This window comes from Diabrotica virgifera, chromosome 6 (assembly GCF_917563875.1).
Source record: "Diabrotica virgifera virgifera chromosome 6, PGI_DIABVI_V3a".
Taxonomy (NCBI): domain Eukaryota; kingdom Metazoa; phylum Arthropoda; class Insecta; order Coleoptera; family Chrysomelidae; genus Diabrotica; species Diabrotica virgifera.
The window spans coordinates 31,576,083-31,587,234 of NC_065448.1; the positions used below are offsets into that span (position 1 = coordinate 31,576,083).

Sequence of the window (11,152 nt, forward strand, 5' to 3'; positions counted from 1 at the left end):
ATATATGCGCGGATACTTTTATCTTATGTTTAGTGATCTGAGGTGCCAAGCAATTGTCCAACATTGATCAAAACAGTTCCGTAAATTAATTAATAATAAAAACCTCTTAACCTACCACCAGCATTTACTGCTGATAGTGCTTGAAGTTTGTTATTACGATTTAGTCTATTTACCAATTTATAAAAATAATACTATTAAATTATTCACACACATGCACAAATTTTTGTAATATCACTTTTAAAGTTTACGATATAATATGAAGTTCATTCTTCTATTTTTTGGTTGCAAAGTTTTCAATGACTTTATTATTAAAATTATCAGTAGTAATTGCACAAGAGCTCTAAAATTGTATATTAATTTTAGAGATCGAGTGCAATTTGTTGCGATTATTTCATGAATAAAACTGTTCAAAACCAAAATTTTATTGTAATTTATTTATGTAAGTACAAATTAGTGCAATTAAACACACAGTTGTTATAAATATTTGGCGGTTGAAAGTCATCACTTTTATAATTTTTAAAACATTAATTGTCACTGAATGTATTTTTTCATAGCAACGAAGGGCATCTGACCTAATATATTTGACGACGGGAAATTATCAAAAATTATCGGGTATAATATCACAAGAGAGTGAGAATAAATTGAAAATAATGCGACAGTTTTTCGAAAATTTGTTGTCTGGCAATAGACACGAGAGCCCGCAGGGCTCGAGTGGCTATTGCCCAATGACAACAAATTTGAGTAAAAATGAAGCATTATTTTCTTATTTATTTTTACTGTCGTGTGATATTCGTAAGATTATTTTTTAATACGTATATTATGGATATTTTCTTAAATGTGACAGTTGTCAAAACTAGGAAACTGGTTGCCATTAAACAGAAACAATCTACTTAAAAAAAATTCTATCGGTAATTTTCTACAGTAGATAATGCTCAGTATAATTTTAATCTGATTTTGGACTGCACTTGGCTAAATAGGCAGCACAAATGCAAGAATAAGTTAAGTAGAGGGGAACCGACTGCTGTGCCACCTAGGATAAATTATAATAATAAAAGTAATAGCAGGCAGATATTCAGTCAGGTACGGAAGAAGAATGACGTAACTGCAAATTATGTCAATTGCAACGAACTGTAAAAATGTGCTGAGCCACTATAATAGCGTAGTTGCATCATTACTGAAATACGCGCTATGTTCGACCTTGTTTCAGATTCATAATGACGCAACTGTAGATAGGATTGAAAATGGGGCGATTAAATTAAGCTAATGAAATTCGAACCAATATCGATGAAAATTAAAGACATCTTTTAAAAATCGTTTTTTTTTGCTCTTCTGAGGAATTTTGCGGTCGCGTCATTCTTCTTCTGGACCGGCGAATTTGTCCTCAAACAACTTCTTGGCCCTTTTTTATATATGCTTAGGGTTGTAAGTTTTATAGTGGGGTTAAAGGTCAAACATAGATTAATAATAGCATAGGAATGTTAAAATCATAATAAATTGTATGAATAAAAAAATATATAGATAGAAAGGTAAGCCCAACGTTTTGCTTTTATTGTATCTCTATGAGCATTCAAGAATCTGGTCAAGTTTGGAGAGCTGTAAAACCTAGATAAATAAATATAATTAAACAACTTTATAGTGGAAATTGTTCGCTGAAAACCCCTCTACAAAATTACTATGTTATATTATTGTAAAATGAACTGAAAAAAAGTTATAAACTCCAAAAGGAAACTTGTTAAAAAAATTTTACTTATTTTTGTTTATATCTTTTTTTGTTGGTAACTTGACGATAAAAAGTAGTACACTTAAGACAAAATTGTAGAAAATTTCATTTGATACATTTGAAGTTTTATTATATTTTCCGTAGGGTTGGTAGTTTACGAGATATGGCGCGAAACCCCTTTTGCACCCCGTTTTCCAAGATGGCGGCCGGGGGACAAGGGTGGCGACCCCAAAAACTTGAACTTAAGCTTCTACTGATCCCCCTACACATTAAAAAAATAAAATTGACTCCTCTAACAAATGCAAGGTTAGGGTTAAAAAATGTAACATTTTAATGGACTACTAGATATTTTAGTAAATACTTTAATATTAGAGGTTATATTCTATTTGTTGCAGGCTTTAAATGTGACATTAAGGAGGAATCCAATACCCAAAGTACACATGACGCATGTGATTATTTTGACTTAAAGGAAATTCCTAGAAATACTGAAATACACCAAGACGGAAATAAACTAAACCTGTTTGAAGAAAACCAAAAAACTGAAAAAGGTTAGTATAACTTGAAAATACAAGTAACAAGTAATAGACCTGTCTAGTTAGACTCAAAAATAGGTGTGAGGTTACAATAATTACCATCAAGCTGAAAATTGGCAGGATTTTTCAAAATACTATCATAACTGAATTTTAAAAAGTCCTCATAAATCCGACCCGAGCTAAAAAATTTACGCGGGGTCAAAGGTCACCAAATATAGTTTTTAGCTATTTTCAGCGAAATGGTAAGTTTTATATAAAATTAGTTCTAACAAAAAATGTAGAATGGGTAATTATCTATAAAAAATGTCTTATTACTTTTTTTCCTAAGAGCCACCATTTTTGAGATACAACGATTCAAAGAGTTGAAAGAGTTCTAATCGTCATATGTATGAGTACACTACGTATATATCTACTACATCACTGAAGCTGTAATACAAGTAAACATAATATTCTATCGGTCAACTTAACTTATATTACACATAATAATATAAATTTAAGTCAAACTATCAAAGTTACTCTTTTGTGGCACGTTTTACTTCTTTACAAATATTATGGAAAAATCTTTTAAAATAAAACTAGAATTTTGTTTTGCATCAAAATGAAAAAACATTTTCGGGCCACGTAATATTCATATTAGATCTTTTGTAGCTGGAATATTGTATGCGCCACTCATTTTTACGGCGTTTAGCGGTTTTTTATTCTTTACTATTTATACACGCAATAACTGGCTGTGATATATGACATCGGCATTTTTCAGGAGGTGTAAAACGACTGTTTTTAAAATGTTTGAAAAACAAGAAGTTATTTCCAACGCGGAATTAGCTTTCTTCTCTTTATGTATGGAGCGCCTAAAAAAACTACGTGCTTAGATAAGTTGCGATATGCATGTTTTTTTAAAAATACTCGAAATAAAAAACAAGTGCAGTTATGTTGTCTTCCTCCAACCTCAGCGCGGCTGCTCATCAACATCTTTTTCAGGTATACTACCAAGTTCAAGTGTTGCTTGGTTATCAGCTAGATCCAAAAGACTGTTGATGGAAATTAGTCGACAGTTCATTAGAACCAATTCAAACTTTACTCCCACCTGCGCCGGAAAAACTCCTGAACACAATTTTTTGCAAGTATAAAAAGGGATGTAGCGCTAAATGTGGTTGCAAAAAAGTTGGACTGTTTTGTTCGGTAGCATGCACTAATTCTCAAAACCGGTCGTGCTCCAATGTTGAATCACCAACAATTGAGGATTCATTTGATTCTATCGAGAAGCAATGCGATGTGTCATTATTGGGGCAATTTACTGCACCCAGGATGAACAAGAAGAGGAAGCAGAAGTATTGGAAAATTATGAACCAGTTGGATAAATTTCCCTTTTTTTAAATTTATATCGCTTTTTATAACTTTTATCATTTTTAACCCTTGCCAATATCAATTCTTCAATAGCTTCAAATTAAACAGAATCATAACAGATCCGTGGAATAGGCCTACTGGGGAAACCACGTTAAAAAACGCGCTAAATACACTACCTCAAGGGTGGTGTGGAAACGTATGCGCATGTTATGACGATTACAACTTTTTGAATCGTCGTATCTCAAAAACGATGGCTCTTAGGAAAACAGCAATAGGGACATTTTTTATAGATAGTTACCCATTCTACATTTTTTGTTAGAACTAATTTTATGATAAAACTTGCCGTTTCGCTGAAAATCGCTAAAAACTATATTTGGTGACCTTTGACCCCGCGTAAATTTTGTAGCTCGGGTCGGATTTATGATGGTATTTTGAACAATCCTGCCAATTTTCAGCTTGATGGTAATTTTTGTAGCCGCGGATATATAAGTTGGCCGGAGTATAAGGGCCAATTTTTCATATCGAGTTCAACTCCAGTTTAACCTGAACTTCTATATAAACGTCAGTTTAAAGTCAAAATTGTCTTTCTCAATTCATGTTCAACCGATGGCAGTTTAAACTTTAAACGATGCTTGAACGCTGGAATTCGGCCGTTCAAAGATTTCTGAACGCAGTTCAGATGATTACATGGATTACGCATGCATTGTATTAACACGAAACGCTGTCATAATATAAATAAACTTATTTTATTATATTAAGCCTAACGATAAAAGATAACATTATTTTTGTTTTTATAACATTTATTTATAATTATTAAAATGACTATTTGACTATAAATACTTAAATGTAACTTTATTCAAAAACAGCATAAAAAAGTTAGTTCAAAATGGCGACAGTTTTTTACCTTTTGCCATCTATTGGCATTTCTCGAAAGTTGTAGAACATGCACTCACAATGAGAAACGCATTCCAAGCAAAACCTGAGTTCACCGGTGAACCTGGTTAAACTGAACAACAGATTAACACAGGTATGAGAAATCGACCCTAAGTGGAAAGGGAAGAATTATTTCTTAAAAAGGCATGTAATGTGAACAATAAATCATTTTTATTCAAATTATCTCTCTCTTGGGTTTTTGGAAAGAAATCAACCTTTTCCTTTTCGGGAACGTAAGCCTCACACATCACCGGTGATGCAACTTTAAGGCGAATAATGAGACCTTGACATCCAGACTACAGCACCCAACATCTTCAGCTGCAGGGATCTGAGGCCGAACATCTGCCCAGGTCTATAAGAAGTCTACAGCAGTACCATTATACATCAAGAAGTTACCATCAGATACCAAAAGCCATAAGTATAATCCAGAATTGTTAGTTTTTGGCAAGAATTTGAATATATTTGTTAATTTGCAATTTAATAAGTCATATTTTATTTATATCTTTATTGAACAATAAACATGATTGGTTAAAAATATTGTTTTGTTTGCTTCCATTCCAAATTTTCATAGTTCATATCTAAGATTGGGACAAGACGAACACACACCTAGAGTTACTGAGCTATGCTTAGGGTGAACGATAGCTGTCTTAGTTGGTTGAAATATTATTTTCGATTGGCTAGGGTATTCTATTGTCGTTTTCGTTTCACTGGCAAAATCTACAAGACAGAAATGCCGGTGTCTACAACATATTGATTATATTGTTAGGACTTGCTGCCTTACATTAACTTTGTTTAATATTTTGTGTCTGTATTCAGTTTTCTCTGGTAGTAAATGTTTATAGTTGGTTTGAATTTTAGGTTTTACTCAGGAGGAGAATAAAATAGAAGGTATGGAAACAGTTTGTGAACATTCATCCCGTAAACAACACTATACGAGCCGACACGCCAAGGGAAAAACTGTAAATAAAAAAATATAAAAGTACAGACTAGACAGGGAACTTACAAATGTAAGATTTGTTTCAAACAGTTTTCTAAAACACATTATTTGAAACAACATTTAAGAAGGCACACTGGAGGAAAACCTCACAAGTGTGAAATCTGTTTTAAGCAGTTTAGTCTACCAGTTTCTTTAAAAATACATTTGAGAGTGCATACTGGAGAAAAACCTCACAAGTGTGAAATTTGTTTTCAGCAGTTCAGTCAAGCAGGACATTTGAAAGAACATTTGAGAGTGCACACTGGAGAAAAACCTCACAAGTGTGAAATTTGTTTTAAGCAGTTTAGTCGAGTAGGACATTTGAAAAGCCATTTGAGAGTGCATACTGCGGAAAAACCTCACAAGTGTCAAATCTGTTTTAAGCAGTTTAGAGAAGCAGGTAGTTTAAAAACACATTTGAGAGTGCACACTGGAGAAATATTGTACAAGTGTGAAATCTGTTTTAATCAGTTTAGTCACGCAGGTAGTTTGAAAAGACATTTAGGAATACACACTGAAGAAAGACCTTACAAGTGTGAAATCTGTTTTAAGCAGTTTATTGACACAAGTACGTTGAAAATACATTTGAGAGTGCATACTGGAGAAAAACCTCACAAGTGTGAAATTTGTTTTAAGCAGTTTAGTCAAACAAGTAATTTGAAAAAACATTTGAGAGTGCATACTGGAGAAAAACCTCACAAGTGTCAAATATGTTTTAAGCGGTTTAGTGAAGCAAGTAGTTTAAAATCACATTTGAGAGTGCACACTGGAGAAAAACCTCACAAGGAAAAACCTCACAAGTGCGAAATTTGTTTTAAGCAGTTTTTTACATCAGGTAATTTGAAAGTCCATTTGAGAGTGCACACTGGAGAAAAACCTCACAAGTGTCAAATCTGTTTTAAGCAATTTAGTGAAGCAAGTAGTTTGAAATTACATTTAAGAGTACACACTGGAGATAAACCTTACAAGTGTGAAATCTGTTTTCAGCAGTTTAGTCAAGCAGGAAATTTGAAAAAACATTTGAGAGTACACACGGGAGAAAAACCTCACAAGTGTGAAATCTGTTTTAAGCAGTTTACTCAAGCAGGTGATTTGAAAACACATTTCACAGTGCACACTGGAGAAAACCCTCACAACTGTGAAATTTGTTTTCAGAAATTTCGTCGAGTAGGATATTTGAAAAGACATTTGAGAGTTCATACCGGGGAAAAACCTCACAAGTGTGAGGAAAAACCTCATAAGTGTGAAATTTGTTTTCAGCAGTTCAGTCAAGCAGGACATTTGAAAGTACATTTGAGAGTACACACTGGAGAAAAACCTCACAGGTGTGAAATTTGTTTTCAGCAATTCAGTCAAGCAGGAAATTTGAAAGTACATTTGAGAATACACACTGGAGAAAAACCTCACAAGTGTGAAATCTGTTTTAAGCAGTTTAGTCAAGCACGTGATCTGAAAACACATTTAGGAGTGCACACTGGAGAAAGACCTCACAAGTGTGATATTTGTTTTAAGCAGTTTAGTAGAGCATTTGATTTGAAACAACATTCGAGAGTGCACACTGGAGAAAAACCTCACAAGTGTGAAATCTGTTTTAAGCAGTTTAATCAAGCAAGACAGTTGAAAAGACATTTGAGAGTGCACCATGGAGAAAAACCATAGAAGTGTCAAATCTGTTTTAAGCAGTTTAGTCACGCAGGTAGTTTGAAAATACATTTAGGAGTACACACTCTATTTTAAGCAGTTTAGTCAAGCAGGTGATTTGAAAGTACATTTTAGAGTACACACTGGAGAAAACCCTCACAAGTGTGACATTTGTTTTAAACAGTTTAGTAGAGCAGGTGATTTCAAACAACATTCTAGAGTGTACACTGAAGCAGTGGCGTGCTGGAACTTTTCAAGCGCCCCGGTGATTTTATAGAAAAGCGGCCTCCCATCCTCATTTTATCTTCTATTATCAGAGTTTTTTATTCGTTATTTATAAAACAAAAATACAAAAAATATAAATTATTAAACGCTTTTATTTAGTTCAATCGTTTGCGTAAAATCTTTAGACGTTAATTTGACTGCCTTTTCTTCAATGCATATGAATGAAATTTTGCAGACATGTACATTCGCGGGAACAATACACGAATAGTCAATAAAAAAATTTGTGTTCATTAATTGTTTAAACAAAAAAAAAACGATTTTAATAAAAAATGCTTAAATTCTCTTGTTTTTTACAATGTAGAAGCTTGAAAGTTTTACAGATTGTAGTTAATTATATGAACTATTGGGACCGTGCAAGTTCGACAAAGCGACCTCTATTTCTACGCTCTGTACTCTTATTCGCACTTTTAATTATATTGGCCAATTATATTAGTCCTGGTTGGTGGTTGCTAAATAATTGTCAAGGCCATAGTCCAAAAAAATAATAAGAAGAAAAAATAAGATGCAGGTTATGTTATGCAAACGTAAACAATTGTATGTAGTAAATAAAATTAATTATTAAAATGCAGTACTGCAAGCAAAATACAATTAATTAAATTTACCTTTATATAATAATTGCATATCATATCAATATTGTGGAGCAATATACAATTTTTCTGCTTCAATGACAGAAGGTATGAAATATACGTCAATTTGACAATTTCAATTGACAATATGAATTATTTAAGATAGTTTCAATATTTCTCCGCGACTCGCGCACGGTCGTTTATCGTTTCCCTTCCCAGTACTTGCACACCGCGAATACATAATTTCACATTTTGCGTTAATTGTTTACGTTATGCTTCATAAATAAACAATAAAGTTTCAAATTTATCCAGTTTCTGTCCGATTTTTATCCAGTTTTGATACTAAGGACAGAATGCTGCCCTTAGTATTGTCGTGGGCTTAGACTGTCCATAAAACGCAAGGTTCGACTGTTGACTATGGTACACGACAATTAGACCGAAATCATTAGACCGAAAGCAGTAGACCGAACTCATTAGACCGAAAAGCACTTTACCGAAACCTCACTAGACCGAACAGCATTAGACCGAAATGGTAAATAAATTTAAAAAGTTTGCAGTAAATTATGCTAAGATTTTGTATAACTGTCTTTTTGTTTATTGTATTTTTTTGGATTATTTTATATATAGACTGAATAAATTGTTACTCTGTACAGTATGATATGAAATAATTTTCATCCGTTAAACAGATTAGTGAAGGTAAAAATAAATTAAGGGTAGAGTGACGTTAAGGCTATGGGTACGTAATTCGCAAATATTTTACGGCTATCCCTACTTTTTCTGTCTTTACACGGCAAATTACGTGTAGTAAAATTCTCACTGGTATGGAAACTGCAGATGTAAACATTAGGTTGACAGTGACATTGTCATTAGAAAGGTAGAGATGGCTATTTCGGTTTCGTTCAGTTTTTGAATGTTCTTGGATAACCTTTACTTGTATAAATGATAGGATTATTTTTTCACTAATTATGTATTCAGGGTTACCATTATTTATATACTATACAAATAATCGAAAAAGAAAAAAAGTTGTAAAGTTATTTTAATAATGTCCTGTTACCATGGAAAGCTTAGATAAGGTTTTGAACATGTGAAGAACTGCGTTGTATAAATGTAGTATTACTCAATTAATTTATAAAGACTATTTATTTCTTTATTTGCGCAAATTAAAATATGGGACCTTGTTATAAGAAATGTGTTACTGAAAAGCGAAGAAATAGACGGTTAGCTCAATTGAAGTAAGTACTTTTTTACATAAATCAAATTAATTACTTTTGTATTTTTCAAATTAATTTTAAATTTATAGTGAAAATATGATCTATAAAATCTATCGGTAAACCAATAATTTTTGCATTAAATTTTATTCTCGTTTAAAGGAGTAAACTATTTATTACTACACAACAGAAGTACCTACTACTGACCAGAAGTATCTACTACAAAGCGTTACGCCAGCCTTGTCTGCATTACATCAATCGTGATGGAATTAGTTTCCCATGTGCTTGTGATTTGTGAATTCACATTTTTACGTACCAAATTATTAGATTGTACATGAGTAAAAATGAGTGACTCGGATCCGAAGCGACAAAAGAGTTACGCGAGGATAAAAATGAACAATTGTTATTTGTTAATCTTCTTCACACTTATTAAATTTTATTTGATAAAAGAATGACCCCAAAAATTAAGAATCTTCTTCTTAGTTTGTAAATTTTTCTATGACACACATTCATAAATGCTGCCATATTGTAACATAAAAATACCTACGCCGAAGACATCCACCCACCAACTTCACTTAAACTGAAGCAAAATACTACTAAACAAGCACATACTTCAAAAGCGTAGTTCATTCTTCTATGTAGGCTGGTAAATAGTAGCAAATACTACGGAGAAAAGCAAATGCTTTTTAAGTGTAGTGAAATCTTCAAACTTGTAGTACGTACTTGAAGCATTAGCATTTACTACATTTTATGCCACCATGGGCACTTTACTTTATAGCTAAACTCATACCTATTTACGGTTATCGGAACAAACTCTTATAAAATAATACTTTTATTTGAACTTTAATGACTTGAAATACTTGGATTTTTCATAAATAATATATAAACAATAAATAACTTTTTATTAATTGTACGCCTTAAATAAATTATTATTTTTCAAATACACTATCAATACTATTTAATAAACAACGACGGAAAATAAAATTTTAGTGTTATTTTGTAAGATTTTTTCCATAATATTTGCTAAATTTGAAGTAAAACGCGCCACAAAAGAGCCTCAAAATGCAAACTGTGTCAAAGTTACTCTTTTGTGGCTCGTTTTACTTCAAATTTAGCAACTATTATGGAAAAAATCTTTCGAAATAACACTAAAATTTTATTTTTCATCAAAATGAAAATACATTTTTGCGCCACGTAATATTCATATTAGCTCTTTTGTAGCTGGAATATTGTATGCGCCACTCATTTTTACGGCGTTTAGCCGTTTTTTATTCTTGTATCCGGAGTTTTTCAACGTTTTTTGTAAATTAAATATATGAAATTGAATGTAATGTTTCTCGATTACACGTTAAGCGTTACGAATGGTCGCCTTTGTCGCATTCTCTCCCAAATGATCTAGTAGTTACGACACCAGACTTGTGATAAGACAATCCGAGTTCATATCCCAGCCATCCTAATAATTAGGGCCGGCAAATGAACTCGGATTGCCCGATCCATGAACCATTTCGGTGAAATTGGTTAAATGGATTAGACTTTTGGAACTCGATAACTTCTGAACGGCTTAACCGATTTTGATCATGAAACATGAGTTTGAAATGTATTGACAAGTAGTATCTGATGCATCCAAGAGCAAGTATGATAACTGAAGATATTACAGGAATAATTGAGCTTGGAAAACTGTTTTTCCCATAAGAAATAGATTTGATCATATTTATGAAGCCTATAACTTAAGAATTCGAATTTTCCCAGGTTAGACGCGTCTAGAGTCATCCTACAAATGCTCGAGTTATTGGCGCAATTCGTAGGTTGAAATTTTGAGTAGGTAATTGTCGAAAAACCAAAATTTTCAAAGTTTAATTTTTCAGTTTTTCGGCTATATTGAGCCGTATGTAGGTATGATCTTAACCGCTTAAGCACCATTTGAAATCTCAACTCAACGCTATTGA

The 11,152-nt window shown here is 32.6% G+C and overlaps 1 protein-coding gene across 8 annotated transcripts in view; it reads left to right on the forward strand.

Annotated features, from left to right (window-relative positions):
• Positions 1-11,152, forward strand: part of LOC126887532 (zinc finger protein 271-like) — a 137,776-nt gene that overhangs the window by 123,029 nt on the left and 3,595 nt on the right. For 2 of the 8 annotated variants that reach the window (XM_050655183.1, XM_050655182.1), the window contains exons 2-4: positions 1,865-2,026; positions 2,116-2,268; positions 5,389-5,418. In XM_050655183.1, the coding sequence (XP_050511140.1) occupies positions 2,020-2,026; positions 2,116-2,268; positions 5,389-5,418 (190 nt within the window). In that variant the 5' untranslated portion in view covers positions 1,865-2,019. Of the gene's footprint in view, positions 1-1,864; positions 2,027-2,115; positions 2,269-5,388; positions 5,419-6,593; positions 7,715-11,152 lie in introns of those variants that run through there. The other 6 variants (XM_050655175.1, XM_050655174.1, XM_050655177.1 and 3 more) reach the window with 4 other exon arrangements.